Raw genomic sequence first — 18,042 nt, forward strand, 5'->3', positions numbered from 1 at the left:
GCTCTGCCCAGCTTCAGGCTCAGGTTGAACATGTGCTGGACAATGTCACACAGCTGGTCAGAGCAGGTCCTGAGGAGCCGGGAACTGATCTTGTCTGGACCTGCTGCCTTGCTCACATTCATCTTCCTCAGTTTGTTCCTCACCTGCTCTGTTGTGACGGACAGGCAGGAACCAGGTGACAAACTGGGTTGTTGAGAGCTGGTCGAAAGAGGAGGCGGAGGAGAAGAAGTCCTCAGTGAGAGTGGTTGCAGTTCGCCGTTGGGGGAAGGGACAGAAGACTGGTCGAAACTGTTGAAAAAACGGTTCAGTCTATCTGCACAGTACTTGTCCTTCTCAGTCAATGTCTTTGGGTTGTCATGGCCTGAGATGGTTTTCAGGCCCCTCCAGACACCAGTGACATTGCTGGCCTGTAACTGGTACTCCAATTTCATCCTGTATGCCTTCTTCCCCTCTCTGATCTTTCTTCTCAGCCGAATCTGCACGGCCTTCAGCTCCTCTGTTTCTTGACATAAAAGCTCTCTTCTTTTCCTTAAGGAGGGCCATTATGTCGGGATTAATCCATGGTTTGTTGTTGGAAAAACACTGCGCAGTTCTGGTGGGTACGGTGTTCTCCTCACAGAAGTTTATGTTGTCCGTGATGGTGTCAGTGAGTGCATCTATGTCCTCCCCATGAACCTCGCTGAAGAGTTTCTACCTGGTTGTGTTGAAGCAGTCCCGCAGAGCATCTTCAGCTTCCGTGGACCATTTCCTGACCGTTCTGGTCACAGTTGACTGTCTGTGCACCAGGGGTTTGTACACAGGCTCAAGAAATACCAAGTTGTGGTCTGCTCTTCCAAGAGGGGGGAGGAGGGGGTGGGATTTATATGCCTCCTTGGTATTGGCATAAAACAAGTCCAAATTTTTCTCTAGTGGCACAGGTTACATATTGCGTGAAGGTTGAAAGGGAGGACGACAGAGAGACATGGTTGAGGTCCCCAGAGATGATCAGCAGGGCGTTGGGGGACTGTGTTTGCAGCCTGTTCACGACAGTCATCAGGGCATCGCACGCTGCATCACCATTAGCCGACGGGGGGGACGTACACTGTCACAGCTATCACGTGTGAGAATTCCCTCAGGAGATAATGGGCCCTGAGGCTAATGGCTAGCAGCTCAATCTCCCGGCTGCAGAGTTTGTCTTTGATCGAGATATGCCCCGGATTGCACCATTTGTCCTTCACAAAAACAGCCAGTCCCCCACCTTTTCTCTTTCCCCGCCCTTCATTCCTGTCCGCACGTATGAGTTGGAAGCCTTCCAACTCGGCATGCGTGTCCGAGGTGATCGCTGTTAGCCACGACTCCGTGAGTAGCATTAGGCTAGCCTCGCGATACGCCCTTTGATGTTGCGTTAGCGCCGCCAGCTCATCCATCTTGTTAGGGAGCGAGCTTATATTCCCCATGATGACGGACGGGAGGACATGTCTGTACCTTCTCCTCCTTGTGCGGCGGTCCTTCCCGGCTCGACACCCTCGTCTCCTCCTTATTCAACTCCCGTGAGATATCCGGTTTGTCACCGGCCAGTAGCCCGCTGTTAGCCCGCCATGCTAACAGCTGGTCCTTATTGTAAACAATGGAGTTGCGTGTGCTATCGGGATCTCCGTTCACAGGATACGTAAAAAGATAAAAGCAAATAAAGGAGATGAGCAGAAGTGAAGCTGACCCCCCCCCCCCTCCCCCCCCCCCCCGTAGCTTTGGGGTACAAAACCACGCAAAACGAAATGGGAAGAAGAAATACATAAAGTAAAAGGACAAAAAGAAACTCAAACAGGGATAGAGGCAGCCACTCAGGGGGCGCCATCATAAAAAAAATAAATATTTGCAAATCATTGTGTTCTGTTTTTATTTGTTGAACTCTGTCTGTCTTTCCGTCCGTCCGTCTGCCCGCCCGTCCGTCTAATCCAGGGGTGTCAAAGTCAAATGGACGGAGGGCAAAATAAAAATTTTTGCTGCAAGCCGAGGGCCGGACTGATCGAATGTTCATTAAAAAATGTAACAATTACCACATATAGTTTATTGAACCAAATTGAATCGACTGAAAACCCAACAAATAAATTCCAATATGATCAGATAAATAAAGCAACATTTTCTTATGGCTCTGTCAGTAAACTTTCATTTTCAACAGGCACAGAAAACAAATTTCGTATAAAAATACTCATAACATGAATGACAGAAGCCGGTATTCAATAGTCCATATTTTCTCTTTGAGCAAAAGGAGGCTAAATTTACCACAAACACAAACAAATAATAGCAATTTTCGATCATTCACTTGAATAATTTTTTAAAAAACATAATTGGATTGAAGTACACTAAAATAAAGTGCAGAAATGTATTAACCAAAAACAACACTTTCTTCAAGGAAAAGTAACATGCAGTTAAAGCAAATATTATACTTTAATTTTTAAACTTAAACTGAGTAAAAACTCTGAATATGTAATTGCACAGTAATCCTGTATTCACTTCTTTGAGGCTGAGGCTGATACTTGGTGGTGTCTCGTCTTTTCTACAACTTCATCAATTTGGGGTCAGGCTCTGAGCAAATTTTCAAAATTGAGTGAAGGTGTTCAGCAATAAGTCGATTTCTGTTTAATGTTTTCTTCAGCTTCATAAAAAAAAAGTTGTTCACAGGGGAATGTGCTGCCAAACATCGACAACGTTTGAGCCGCCTGGATGCGCAGCTGGGCCATTGTGTCGGGGAGGAAACGGGCAAACTGTGCAGCACCCACTGCCGTATGTCTTTCATGAAAGCCTAAAACTCCTCTGTCACACTTAGGCTGGAGTCCACTCCGCGGATGAAAATTGACAACTGGGCAACGTCAGAAACTTCAGCGTTCTCATCCACAGCCAAGGAATATGCGATGACATATTTTCCGTTTTTCACAAGTTGCTCTTTTAGATAATGGACAACTGCTCTACTCGCAAGGCAATGGTGTTTCTGCTCATGCTCACATTTAAAAATGATTGCTTTTTTTCTTTCAATACCGCCACTTTCTCCGCACAGAAGACACACAGGTTTTCCAGCTACGTTCGTGAACATGTACTCCGACTCCCACCTTGTTTGAAATCCCCGGTTCTCAGTGTCCACCTTCCATTTTGCCATTTTTGATGGGTATCTGAAAGCTAATGTCACTGTTATGCGAGCGACTGCTGCACTAATAAATATTGAAATAAAGCGCCCGACTGCTTGGCGCGTCACCGTCGCATTGTGGGAAATGTAGTATTGGTGCGTGTAAAAGATCTGCGGTCTGGGGGCTGGTTCTAATAATAAATCAATGTCAACCCAGGGCTGGCACTTTGACATATGTGGTCTAATCTATCTAGTCTATATTATCTATCAGAGTTGCCCCTGAAATACCCTTGAGGAGGGGGCAAATACTTTCACAGCAGTGTAAAGCACATCCCAGTAGAACGTAGAAATAGCCATTTTTTTAGTTTCCAGTAACATGTCCCTTTTCTTCTGTAGAGTGGTGTGCTGACTGTACAAGTGGGTGGTCACCATGGAACTTACGTCATCAACAAGCAAACGCCAAACAGACAGATTTGGTTGGCATCTCCAACAAGGTGAGACCAGATAATACATTGTGGTATATACTGCTCAGCCACAACAATATGACCACCTGCACAATCTAGTAAAATGTGATCAAAGAACTCCATCAAAACAAGCTGTTTTCATTTACATTGTGGGGCATGTATTATTTTGTATAGTTTATGATTGGGTTTGAAAATTTTTATGGCATAGAACTGTATTGTACAGATTGTTGTTTCCATTTGTGTGTGTGTGTGTGTGTGTGTGTGTGTGTGTGTGTGTGTGTGTGTGTGTGTGTGTGTGTGTGTGTGTGTGTGTGTGTGTGTGTGTGTGTGTGTGTGTGTGTGTGTGTGTGTGTGTGTGTGTGTGTGTGTGTGTGTGTGTGTGTGTGTGTGTGTGTGTGTGTGTGTGTGTGTGTGTGTGTGTGTGTGTGTGTGTGTGTGTGTGTGTGTGTGTGTGTGTGTGTGTGTGTGTGTGTGTGTGTGTGTGTGTGTGTGTGTGTGTGTGTGTGGGTGTGTGGGTGTGTGTGTGTGTAAAAGCAGCCCTGTGGTTGACTGGTTAGCACGTCGGCCTCACAGTGCAGCAGTACAGGGTTCAGTTCCAGCCTTCCTATGTGGAGTTTGCATGTTCTCCCTGTGCCTGTGTGGGTTTTCTCCGAGTACTCCGATTTCCTCCTACATTCAAAAAACATGCATGGCAGGTTGATTGAACACTCTAAATTGTCTCTAGATGTGAGTGTAAGTGTGAATGATTGTATCTCTATGTGTGCCCTACGATTGGCTCATACAGCAAATAACGGTTTTCTTATCTTTGTCATCACCTATTCTGTTACTAACTTTTAGGGCGCAGCCAAGGCCTTGAAGGAGTCTGCTTTGGTGGGCCTCAGTATCATTATTCAGCACAATTACTGCATTTTGCAAGCCTTACTTGGTTCTCTTTGTATTTTCAGTGGACCAAAACGCTACGATTGGACAGGTAGTGGTTGGGTCTATAGTCATGATGGCATCAGCCTGCACCAACTCCTGTCTGAAGAGTTTTCTACCATCTTCAAAAAGAACATGGACCTCTTTGGTCTGCCCAAGTCCTGAGACCACAAGGCTGATATTGTCCTGTTATCGTTTGAGTTCTAAGGACAGCAAATCAGAGTATTTAATGCCGTCCTTTATTTGAGCATCTGTTTATAATCTGTCAGCAGTATTCACAAGAGTTGTCATTATCTAGATGCTGCCAAGGGTATTTTAAGTACCGTATTTTCCGGACTAAAAGGCTCATTGGATTATTAGGCGCACCTTCAATGAATGGGCTATTTTTAATTTTTTTGTCAGATCTTGCACGCACTGGACTATAAGGCGCAATCTACAATGTATACACTAGATGGAGGCACAGCCCTTCATTTGACTCAAGAAGCGTTTATGACCGCCTCCAAAAAACGTAAATTCACAATTACTTCAATTAAACTACGAAAATTGAAAATAGTAACAGTAATGCATCAAAACAAAAAAAAATCACAAAATAAATTCTATAGCCACCCGACAGAATTTATTTTGGCATTTCCTTGAGCGTAGCTGCAACAGAACGATCAGATGTCAGTAAATTGTAGGAGACTGGACTGTCTTAGAAGTTTTTATTTATGCCTTTGTTGTGTACTGTATTCACAAACGAGAAAATCACAAAATAAATTCTGTAAGTGGGCTATAGAATTTATTTTGTGATTTCCTTGCTTGATTTTCTGTTTTGATGCATTATTTTCAATTTTCGTAGTTTCTGTGGAATCGTTCATTTATGTTTTTCCGTGGTGGTCATGAATGCCTCTCGAGTCAAAGGAAAAAGAGAAGGCACGAAGACGGACAGACATTAACCGTATTTGTTGAGACTGTGAAAAACATTCATGAAGTGTGCGTTTAAAAAAAAAACACCACAGCTCTCCTTTTTCCAGAGCTGCAACAAAAACGTATTTAATAAAGCAGCGACATAGTTCACAGAACCATCAGCAAGTTATAACATTGTAAGCATGTCTCCAGCAAAGAGCCATCTTGTGGTCGCCATATTACCGTAATGACCATACACAAGGCTCGCCGTGAGCTTTTAAGAAAATTGAAGACTTTTCGGTGCGCTTAATCGTGCGGAAAATACGGTCTGTAAATATGCTATTTAATGGTCATTATATGGCACATTGCACATGACTTGTTGTGATATCAATAAATGGGCAATTTCTGCATGTTTACATGTTCTGAATTTGTGTGTGAATTGCTTGTGTGGCGGTTGCTTGTTATCTACATTTCAATTTGCCTCATATAAAAATAAATTATGCCAAGATTGTGACCTTAGTTCAGGAGAGATCAACCATTTCTTGCATTTTTGCAGTTGCATTTGCATTTTGTATTTTTGATCTTAAATCAGACTGAATACCAGACACTGGGGGAGGAGTTCAACCAAGTGATATATGCAACCCATTTTAATAGCGACCTACAGGTTAATCTCAATAAATTAAAATATCCTAGAAAAGGTAGTTCAGTTCAAAAAGTGAAATTTATAGATTTACGACACCGTAAAATATTTCTAGATTTTTCAATAAATTCACGTAATAGAAAATGTAATTTATTTAAGTAGTTTAATTAAACATGAAAATCCTGTAGAGTATTTTATTTATGGTATTTTTGATGATAACTTACAGTATGTCTATTAAAACCCCAGGTGCACCATTTTACTCAAATAGAATATTCAGTCCTCCAGAAATTTGCAATGTCAAAATCGCACCAGTTCACTCTAAATAAGTCAATGCCCGCAAATTATGCATAAAATTTAATCCAATCCCTGCAACTTTTCAGCAAAGTGGCACAATCATTTGAGCTTTCTGCCACTTCCAACAATTAATCGTTCCCTGCATAAATGTAATGCTCTGAGGTATTGTATCATTGCCAACATTTTTCACCAAAGAAAGAATTTCAATTTAATGCTGTCCTACACTCCGAAATGGTATTTTGGAACTTGAGGCCGAACACGGACAAAGGGTTTGAAAAACAATGTAACATTTTTTGTACTTTATAATTTAACAAAAATCATTACAATTAAAAAGTGGCAGCAATTGTCGAAATTAAGGTAAAGCTGTCTGTGAGGAGAACACCGTACCCACCAGAACTATACAGTGTATTTCCAACAACAAACCATGGATTAATCCCGACATAAAGGCCCTCCTGAAGGAGAAGAAGAGGGCTTTTATGTCGAGAAACAGAGAGGAGCTGAAGGCCGTGCAGATCCAGCTGAGAAGAAAGATCAGAGAGGGGAAAAAGACATACAGGATGAAATTAGAGGACCAGCTACAGGCCAGTAATGTCACTGGTGTCTGGAGGGGCCTGAAAATTATCTCAGGCCACAACAGGCCAAAGACATTGACTGAGAAGGACAAGGACTGGGCAGATGAACTGGACCGTTTTTTTCAACTGGTTCGACCAGACGTCTATCCCTTCCCCTAACCACCAGCTGCACCCACTTCACTGAGGACTTCTTCTCCTCCCCTTCCTGTTTCGACCAGCTCACAACAACCCAGTCTGTCACCTGGTTCCTGCCTGTCCGTCACAACAGAGCAGGCGAGGAACCAAGTGAGGAAGATGAATGTGAGGTAGGTAGTAGGTCCAGACAAGATCAGTTCCTGGCTCCTCAGGACCTGCTCTGGCCAGCTGTGTGACATTGTCCAGCACATGTTCAACCTGAGCCTGAAGCTGGGCACAGCTCTACAACTGTGGAAAACTTTGTGCCTGGTCCCAGTGCCCAAGAACCCCCACCCTAAGAATCTGAACAGCTACAGACCGATGGTGCTGACGTCTCACCTGATAAAGACGCTGGAGAGACTCGTCCTCGCCTTTATGGAGGAATTTGTGATGGACACCAAAAAGAAGTGAATTGCAATAGTCAATTCGGTGGTGTGAGGGGTGAGAGAGAGACGGAGACGATTGATATTACGTAGGTGGACATATGCGGACCGGGTTATGTTATTGATGTGGAGTGGAAAGGTAGTGAGTTATCGAGGATGACACCCAGGCTCTGAACCAGAAGGGAGGGGGACACAGTGGAGCTGTCAATTGTGAGGGAGAAACTGTCGGCTTTGTGTTGGGTGGATTTGGTACAGACGAGGAGTTTTGTTTTATCGCTGTTTAGCTTGAGGAAGTTATGGGTGAACCAACATTTGATTGTTACCGTGAAATCCTCAGGGTTACCGCAGTTTTTGTTTGTTTGTTTGTTTATTTGTTTTGACTGAGAAATTTCCTTGCGTCCCAAAAACGCACATTATTTGGAACCGTGCGTCCCGTGGGAAAATTATGCGTCTAGGACGCGGGACGCAGAGGTAACGAGATGGCTGAATCTCTAAACATTCTCTGAGTCCTACTATTATTACCACTACCACTAATACTACATTAATAATAATTATTATTAATATTATTAATAATTATTAATACCTTAAACTTCACAAAAATAATAAGTAATTAAATCAACCATGATTTTAAACTATGTATTATAAATATTGATTATTCCAAACATGAGAAAGCATTCAGCAAACAACTGGAATCGAGCAAAAGGACTCCAAATCCCAACGGCCAAACCCGGAAGTGAAGTGCCGGCATTATTGACTCCAGCTGTAACGCAAATTACTTGGTTCAAACAAACATTCTAGTCATCTAGTGCCACCGCACAAACGTGACCACTGTGCAAAAATAACTAAATAAAAGATACCCCTGTTCCAGAAAGGCTTTACATGCTAACTGCCGATCGCGAACGGAATGAACCGTGATTGAAACTAACTGTGATGTTGCTCTTTGCACGTTGTACTGACTGTCAGTGGTAGTGATGGGTCCATGAGGCCTCATGAGGTGTGTCGACACAATGACACACTGTGTTGATACTGTACTGATACTGTGTCGCTGACCACTGCCACCTGCTGGACCTTCAAAATCCCTGCAGCCAACCCACTTGATAGACTGAACAAACTGATTTGATGATGACGTGTATACAATGCACTACCTCACTCTACCCGATGACTGGGACTGAATGAGTTAAAAGCTCAGTGTAGCCACAAGCGCCATTGTTTATGTTGTTGTTTATGCTGTTTATATTGTCTATACTGTTCAGATTACATGTATTTTTTTATATAGTGTAGCTGCTATCCTTTCTTAGCTGCGTGTGTTTAATGCACAGCATGTTTACATGCATGTATGCACTGAGGATTGAGAGGAAGAAATTTCATCTATGCTGCATAAAGCATATTTGACAATAAAGATGACATTGACCCTTGACAATATCATTCACATCCATGCATTCATGTTGTATCATTCAATGTGTTTCAATCATGTGAAATTCATGTGAATGAGGATGCTTGTGGGCTTTGTTTTCACAAATTCTGATTTATAAAAATAAGATGCTCCAGTGTTTTAAAATCCAGTCTGTTGCATTTAATGCATGCTATTTCCTCTGTTGTGGAGAAGACACACACACAATGGAATAAGACATGTCAAAAATCCGAGAGGCACTTGGTGAGACAAGGAGGTTTTAATGAATACCTTATTCTCCAAAAGGAGATCAAAATGGCTCTACGCGGCGGACAATTTGTATTTGTCCGGAAGCTGCTCCATAATATGCACGTACTGTAGCAACGTCACTCGAGTGAAGCACGTCTCAGCACTCAGCAGTCGATAGTCTGCTGCTCTCAGCTGTGCGCGCGAGCACGTACTTCCGGCGCCGACCCAACCCACGCCACATATTAAGCTTTGAACTACGACAACAGCTAAGCTAGCCTAGCCGATGTAATGATGTTCAGCAGACAAGGTTTACGTTTTATGTGACTTAATAGCAACGTGGCAGAGTCATCAAACATGCGGTGTGCTCACTCGCAGTCACTTTCTGGAACTCCCCCTTAGAGGCGGGACCTCTCAATCAACTGGAGTATGACGTACAGTACAAACGTCCATAAAACACTTCTCATATAATAATAGCCTATTATATGAAAGCCGGCATGACGCTAGAGGTCAGACGGACACATTTTTTTCTGATAATCAGTGTGTTTTCCGTATTGCACAAACATATATTTTTATTCGAGCGAGGGTGGGGTCTAGCTTGTTTTGGCAATCGGCATCGTGTCGCCAGACGCACTTCCTTAGGATACACTGTGCGGGCTTTTGCTGCGTCAACACCCCCTGCACTAAATCGACGCCCCCTGGGCTAAGTGCCGTAGCTTGGACTGTGCCAAGCAGCAGATGGATTCTAAACTGCACCGGTGCAGTTCACGTGTCAATTAGCAGCCTGGACTGTGTCAACGCAGCCGATGTGTCTATTAGCAGCCTGGAGTGTGTCAACGCAGCCGATGCAGTCTAAACTGCGCCGGTGCAGTTCATGTGTCAATCACGTGACGTAATGAAGCGGCACATGCACCGACACGTGGTTTGCTCTGCATCGGTGTCGCTGGACCCATCACTAGTCAGTGGCAATCCCGCCCCTGTTAAAGCGCCACATAAAGTCATCAACGTGGGTTTCCCTGGATGGATTTGCTTGATTTCTTTGATTTTTGCGGTCCTCTGGCCCACTTTATACCTGTGGACTAGTGATGGGTCCAGCGACACCGATGCATTGACACATGCGCCGGGCTCACAGAGCAAACCACGTGTCGATGCATGTGCTGGCTCATTAAGTCACGTGATTGACACGTGAACTGCGTTGACACAGTCCAGGCTGCTAATTGACACATCGGCTGCGTTGACACAGTCCAGGCTGCTAATTGACACGTGAACTGCACCTGTGCAGTTTAGACCGCATCGGCTGCTTGGCACAGTACAGGCTGCGCCACTTAGTCCAGGGGGCGTCGACTCAGTGCAGAGGGCGTTGACGCAGCAAAAGCCCGCCGCACAGTGTTTATAAGGAAGTGGGTTTGGCGACACAATGCCACTTGCCGAAACAAGCCAGACCTCACTCACGCTCGCTTGTCGAAGTTCGTGTCAGTGCAGACTTCGTGTTCGTTCCTTGCCGATTATGGAGCAGAGACGCAAATCATCCGCCGTGTGGGACCATTTTGATGTCCCGGAGAATAAGGTATTATTTATTTATTTATTCAAATCGCCTTCTGTCGCCGAGAGCCTCTCGGCGAGAAGAACTCGCCGAGTGCCTCTCAGATTATTGACATGTGTTGTACCATTCTAATCCGAATACATTTCAAGGTAACTCTTAGCTACTTCTTATTCACATTTCATTACAGGTGAAATGTCGAATTTGCCGGGTCGAATTGTCATACACCAACAGAAGCACCTCCACCATGCTGAGGCATTATCGGGCCAAGCATGAGAATGAAGTTCGCGATACACCCAGTATTACGCCAGGTATACAAACGTTCACTCATCTTTTCACGGTTGCTATGTTGATGATTTAATTGACAATCAGTAATTATTATTGGTTGACTCTCCACTCCATGTTTGACAATCAAGGTTCCACGAAGCAGCTGTACTGGAAGGACCAACACACTTCTTTCCCAAACCTCTCCCACCTCGCAAAGGAGTTCCTTTGTACGCCAGCCTCATCCGTCCCTTGTGAGCGTGTGTTCTCCACAGCAGGAGAAATCGCTTGTAAAAGACGCAACAGGCCCAAGTTTAAAACATTGGAGCATCTTATTTTTCTCAATAAAAATTTGTGAAATAAAAGCCCACAAGCATCCTCATTCAAATGATCTTCACATTATTTGAACACATTGAATGTTGCAAAATGAATGCATGGATGTGAATATTGTATACACTTCATCAAATCGATGAATGACCTTATGAAAATGTTTTGGAACAGTTGTAGATGCAAAACCGTACTGGCAGCTACATAATAGATAATAAAAGAGATATCCCAAACCATAGGGATCCTCCCAAAAACTAAGGATGTGCTGAATAAGAGCTCCTTGTACACATACTTTTATTACTTCCATATTTGACCTATTGTGTGGGAATATGGGCAAATGCCAGTAAAACACTGTTTTAAAACTACAATACAAAGCAATCGGAACAATCACTGGTTCCAAATGGACGGAACCCACAAATCCACTGTTTATCAAATTAAACAATGAAATCTCATGACCTGATTGACTTCAAAATCGCCCAATTAATGTACAAAGCACACAATAACCTTTGCCAAAAGATCCAGAAGCTTTTTAAAATTCGAGAAAGTTGTCATAATTTAGGGGGTACTAATCTATACAAAAAAATCCAAAACACGAACGAGCATCACACAAAGGAGTGTATCTGTAATAGGTGTAAATCTGTAGAATGATTCAGAAACGGACCAGTAAAATGAGTAACTCTCTTGCTGAGATTAAAAATGAATTTGAGAGTAGTACAAGACAACTACACAAATCAGAATTAAGCTGATAAATTCGATACACTCATGAAATATAGCAATACATTGGAAATACATTGATGAGATTATTTAATATATTAATGAAATGTAGCATCCATTATGAATATGAGAAAATCGACATATACATGTGCTCTAAAGAGTATGTACTGTATATACAAACCTAATGTAAAAATGTATTAGTACAGCATACATAAGGGTAAAAGCATTTGTTGATATTTAGACTTTCTTTCCTATTTAGAAAAATTATCAATTCATATATAAGAAGGGGTAGGACTCGGGGTAGGTTTTTTGCTTCTTTCTACTCCTCTGAACACATATTTGCGATGATGACTATTTTCTTTTCCTTTTTTTATATCTTACCTTCACCTTTTGCCAATTTATTACCGAATTGTATATTTTATATGTTCAATATACAAAACAATTTATCAGTCAGTTCAGTCTGTTAAGTGGGTTTGCTGCAGGGATCTTGAAGGTCCAGCAGGTGGCAGTGGTCAGTGACACAGTATCAGCACAGTATCAACACAGTGTGTCAGTGTGTCGACACGCCTCATGAGGCCTCATGGACCCATCACTACTGTGGACGAAGGATTAGAGGCTCTGATCCCTCGTTGTGTCTGAGGACCGGCAACCCAATGCCAAGGACTTGACTCCGAGGCCATGTGAACAAGGGGGGAGGGAGGCATCGGGAGGGGCGTGGGGGGCGGTTGTGTTTTGTTTTGTCACTTTGTGTTTGTTATTGTGTCGTGTGGACTGGATGTGGATTGTTTTTCAGCATTATTTGGCACGACTTTCATCAAGGAGGAGAGTCCTTGCTTGGTGGTTGCGCCTTCTTGGCAGCACGGGTATACCACCACTGTTTTTGATTGGGAGGAATGTTGGTGCCATTTGAATGTCATTGCTGGACAGCTACGGGGCGCTTGTGTTTTTTTGCGCCTGTAATGGGCAGCATTTTTCACAGCCCCGCTTTGTTCAGCAGCAAGGTCTGTGCTGTTGGACTGTCTGCGGCTAGATGGATACACGGCTTGAGGAGCCGACGATGAGAAGAAAGGAGCGTCACGCCGATGCGGATGTGAACTGGGAGTCGTGGCTTGGAGTTGAAGCGGATTACGTGGGACAGGAGATGTGAGCAGATGGACGCTGCAGCTTTGTGTTTGCTTTCAAAACTTTGCTTGTTGCAGACGTGTGCACATTTTCAGCATGACATCCCTGATCCACTGGTGAAAAGGACACTTTGATCTTCTTCTCTTTCATCTATATCTGCTTCATACAACAAAGCGGATGCAGAAAAGTGGTTAAGATTGCACGATTGTCTCTGTCTTTTGTGTTGTGTTGTATTATTTTGTTGTTTTGACTTCAAGATGGCGCTGTGAGAGCGGCTGCCTTTACAGCAGCTCCAATATTTTGTTCTTCTACTTCTTCCTTTTATAACTTTCATAACGTTCAAGCCTCTAAATTCCATAAGACCAGTTAGATATGGCACAAAGTGCACAATCCGTTTGAATGTGATGCAGTTAGTCTGCAGCCCTGCTCAAAATATTCCCCTCAAGTCTTGATGGTACAGTCCAATTCTGAAGTCAAGTCAAGTCAACAGTATTTATAGAGCACTTTCAAACAGCCATCGCTGCATACAAAGTGCTGTACATGGACCAATTTAACATGCACAATAAACAGTAAGACAATTTGGTAATAAAGGCGGTAGAAAGCACCAAACAGTAAAACCAAGAACAAATCTAAGTCATGCCGAGTCGAATGCCAAAGAATACAAGTGAGTTTTGAGGAGGTCTTTGAAGATGGGCAGCGAGGAGGCTTGCCGAATGTTCAGTGGGAGGTCATTCCAGAGAGAGGGACCAGCAACAGTAAAGGCTCGATCCCATCTGAGCCTCAGTTTAGTTCTTGGTACTTCTAATAATGTCTGGTCCACAGACCTGAGGCGCCGGGCAGGTGTGTAGGGGCGGATGAGCTCAGAGAGGTAAGGTGGCGCGATATTATTCAGAGATTTGAAAACAAATTCTTGACTGACTGAAGTCATTTGGATAAACCCTCGAGGACGACACTGCAAAAATATGTCCTTTGTAAATGTGGTTGAGAAATCATTGAACGAAATGATATAATGTTTAAAGTTTCATTTAATTTGGGCCTCTCAAGACGTTTTGTGTATTTAGCGCCCCCAAATGTCTATGCGTCGGGCCGTCTTGGGCAGAGGGCTCTTTGAAGTCCACAGGGAAGTTGCCTGACAGCTTAGGGGTAAACAGTTTAGGAATGCAGTGTTTTAGAACATCAAAAGACGGTCTGGGAACTGTTGCGGCCCAAGAAAACATTTTTCGTCTGCAACTTTTTTGTTCGTGCGAGGCCAGACATGAAGGTTTTAGAGTAGGGGTGGCGAACCTGCGGCTCACTTTGGCCGGCTCAATGCCGCTCCTGGGCTTTCTCATGACAAGCGTCAAACGCCTCGGCAGTGGCGATGCCATTGAAACAACGGCGTTAAATACACAGAACTTACTACGTCAGCCTATCATCAATTCCGTTACTCGAGTGACATACAGGGAAACCAATCAGATGACAACTGAATCACCGCTCATGTGCACACCACGGTGCTGAGCGCTTTCAATTGACATATAGGACAACCAATCAAATGACAAATGAATCACCGCTCATGTGCAAACAACGGTGCTCAACGCAAAAGCTGTTCAGCGAATTACCTCTGATTTTAAAACAGGGGTGTCCAATACGTCAATCGCGATCGACCCGGAGCCAGCCGACTGGTCCCAAGTCAAGTGCGAACGTTGGGAGGATGAAATAGGGGGCCAAAAAACCGTTGTGTGTCTGTGTGTTTCAATTCCGTTCATGTTCGGTGACGTTCCGGCTGTCGCTCATCTCGGCGTGCGTGTTTGCATATGCGCATATTTGCGTGGTTGGGCGAACGTGTGTGTGTGTGTGTGTGTGTGTGTGTGTGTGTGTGTGTGTGTGTGTGTGTGTGTGCGCGTGTGTATACTGTATATGCTTGCATGTATGTGATCGGGTCGGTCGCGGGAGGTTCATCGCTTCAAAAGTTGATCTTCAATCAAATATGTAGCAAGCTTACCCAAGTAGTATGTAACCACTGCAGCGTGTGTGTGTGTGTGTGTGTGTGTGTGTGTGTGTGTGTGTGTGTGTGTGTGTGTGTTTATGCAATGTGACTCTTTGCAGTAACACAGGAAAAAAAATGGCTCTTAGTCTCTGACTGGTTGGCCACCACTGTGTTAGAATCCAATTCAGAATAATCAGAATCATCTTTATTGGCCAAGTATGTATTTGCCATGTCTTTGGCTACATGTCACATATTTGAAGGACAGAGCCGTCAACGGTTCACCACCCTGTTGTGTATTAGCTCCAATAGTGGGGAGGAAGATGATCTGACATGGCTGTACAAAACGCATTGTGTCGAGCTGCTGTTCATGTCTTAGAAATCCAAATCCAAATCCAAACATATCTTGTAGTGATGGGTCGATGAGGCATCATGAAACATATTGACACACTGCGTTGATACAGAACACTGACACATACTGGACTTTAAAAATCCCTGCAGGCAACCCACTTGACGGACTGAACCGACACTGATTGGATGACCTAGTGCAGGGGTGGCTCACGCGCGGCTCGCAAGCAGCATGCGGCTCTTTGGCTGGTTCAATACGGTACCCGGACTTTCACATGACAAGATTCGAAACCGCCTCGGCGGTGGCGCTGCCATTAAAACAGCGCTAGGTACAGCAGAATTTACGATGTCAGTCTATCATCATTCCCGTTACTTGATTGACATACGGGGCAACCAGTCAGATGACAACTGAATTTTCACGTTTACAGCACCGCTCATGCGCAAACAATGGCACTAAGCTCTAAGCTAGTCAGCGAATTACCTCTGATTTTAAGGCAGGGGTGCCCAATACGTCGATCGCCATCAACCGGGTGCCAGCCGACTGGTCCCAAGTCGACCACAAGGTTTGGGAGGAGGAAATTGGGGGGACTTAATGTGTCTGTGTGTTTCAATTTCGTTCATGTTTGGTGACGTTCCGGCTGTTGTTCATCTTGGCGTGCATGTATTTACGCACGTGTGCATGATTGGGCGCCCACATGCGTGCGTGTGCATATATTTGCACATGCGTGATCCAGTCGATCGCGAGAGTTTGGTCACTTCAAAAGTCAATCTTCGGTCAAAAAAGTTTGCTGAATGTGGCATGCTAACCCAAGTAGTAAGAGACCGCTGCAGCTCGCATGTAGACAGTGCCTGCTTCGAGTTACAACAACGGAATACACGCCGGATTTGACAAGGATTGTGAAAGAGAACAGCATGCATAGGAAGAGAAAAATGTGCCATGTAATGGTTAAGTGATATAATAATAATGTTAAATATGAATTGACCGAAAAACTAGAGCCAAATTCATCCTATGAAGACACTTCTTAATTTGAACACTAGATGTTGATGGAACAAATTGTCCATTGAGTGCTCCCATCTCATACAAGTCCATACACACCTTAAAGTCTCAACAAGTACATACCAGAGCAAATGCCCTTAAAATGCCTTTACGGATGCCTAACAAAGATTAAAATGATGACAATAAAGCGTAATGCTTCAAGATGAGTTCCGTTGTTGGATTACACAGTTTTACAGGGTATACTGTTAACTGTTGTTTTATGACGATCACTTTTATTTCTTTCTTGAATGTTGTAATGAAATAACAACATGGGATTCCTCAGATATACAAGAATAGGTTTGTGTTACGATAGCCAACACTTTGGAACTGCTTTGTGTAACAATATTACCCTTGAGTGTTTCAGAATCAGAATCATCTTTATTGGCCAAGTATGTAGAACATACAAGGAATTTGTCTCCGGTCTAACACGGTGCATTAGTATCATCGTAAACAACAAAATCATTGAAAAATTTTAGAGTAACCAGTATTTTTTTGTAGTACCATTTTGTAGTACAAGAAGAGTGACTATGTCAGTGACTGTTTAAGGAGTTAATGGCTAGAGGGAAGAAGCTGTTTAAGTGTCTACTGGATTTGGTGCGCATGGATCTGTAGCGTCTGCTTGAGGGGAGTAGCTGGAAAAGGTGGTGGGCAGGGTGCGGGGGATCCAGGAGGATTTTCCGTGCCCTTGTCTTGATTTTTGCAGTGTGCAAGTCCTCAAGAGTGGGTAGGGCGGTGCTAACGATTTTTTCCGCCCTCCTAACTGTCCGTTGAAGTCGGATTTTGTCCTTTTTTGTGGCGGCCCCAAACCAAACCGTGATGGAAGAACACAGGATTGATTCGATGACTGTCGTGTAGAACTGACGTAGCACCTCCTGTGGCAGGCCATGCTTCCTCAGCAGACTCAGGAAGTACATCCGCTGCCGGGCCCTTTTCAGGATGGAGATGGTGTTGACTTCCCACTTCATGTCCTGGGAGACTGTGATGGATGAGACCGATGACAGTGGTGTCGTCTGCAAACTTTATGAGTTTGACAGCTGGATCTGTTGAGGTGCAATCGTTTGTGTAGAGAGAGAAGAGCAGTGGACAGAGGACACATTCCTGTGGGGCTCCAGTGCTGGTGGTGCGTATTGATGATGTTGTTGCTCCCAGTCTCACCTGTTGTGTCCGTCCCGTCAGGAAGCTGAGGATCCACTGGCAGATCATAGGGGGTCACAAAGAGTATGGAGAATTTTGGGTTTGAGGAGTTCCGGGATAATGGTGTTGAACACAGAGCTGAAATCCACGAACAGGATCCTTGCATAGGTCCCTGTGCTGTCCAGGTGCTCGAGGATGTAGTGCAGGCCGATGTTGGCTGCAACCTCCACAGACCTGTTAGCCCGATAGGCAAACTGAAGAGGGTACAGCAGTGGTCCGGTGACGTTCTTTAGGTGGTTCAGCACAAGGCGTTCAAAGGACTTCATGACCACAGACGTCGGAGCGACCGGCCTAAAGTTGTTCATTTCCGATGTTACCGATTTCTTGGGAACTGGGATGATGGTAGACTGAAGCAGGATGGGACCACACATAGCTCCTGGGATCTGTTGAAGATTTGTGTGATTGCTTTCAGGCCATTCCATACAGAGGCAGTCGTTAGCAGAGAACTGTTTTTTCAGGCTCTCTGCA

The 18,042-nt window shown here is 44.1% G+C and overlaps 1 protein-coding gene and 1 long non-coding RNA gene across 5 annotated transcripts in view; both read left to right on the forward strand.

Moving 5' to 3' along the window:
• Positions 1-7,939, forward strand: part of LOC127602327 (uncharacterized) — an 80,141-nt gene extending 72,202 nt beyond the window's left edge. The window contains exon 2 of the long non-coding RNA XR_007962749.1: positions 7,779-7,939. This is a non-coding gene — a long non-coding RNA (uncharacterized LOC127602327). The remainder of the gene's footprint in view (positions 1-7,778) is intronic.
• The window catches only part of fxn (frataxin), a 162,588-nt gene that overhangs the window by 23,606 nt on the left and 120,940 nt on the right, over positions 1-18,042 (forward strand). For 3 of the 4 annotated variants that reach the window (XM_052068355.1, XM_052068356.1, XM_052068357.1), the window contains 2 exons: positions 3,497-3,594; positions 4,509-5,779. In XM_052068355.1, coding sequence (XP_051924315.1) covers positions 3,497-3,594; positions 4,509-4,647 — 237 coding nt within the window. In that variant the 3' untranslated portion in view covers positions 4,648-5,779. Of the gene's footprint in view, positions 1-3,496; positions 3,595-4,508; positions 5,780-18,042 lie in introns of those variants that run through there. The other variant, XR_007962733.1, reaches the window with a different exon arrangement.

The sequence above is a fragment of the Hippocampus zosterae genome, chromosome 6 (genome assembly GCF_025434085.1).
Source record: "Hippocampus zosterae strain Florida chromosome 6, ASM2543408v3, whole genome shotgun sequence".
Classification (NCBI taxonomy): domain Eukaryota; kingdom Metazoa; phylum Chordata; class Actinopteri; order Syngnathiformes; family Syngnathidae; genus Hippocampus; species Hippocampus zosterae.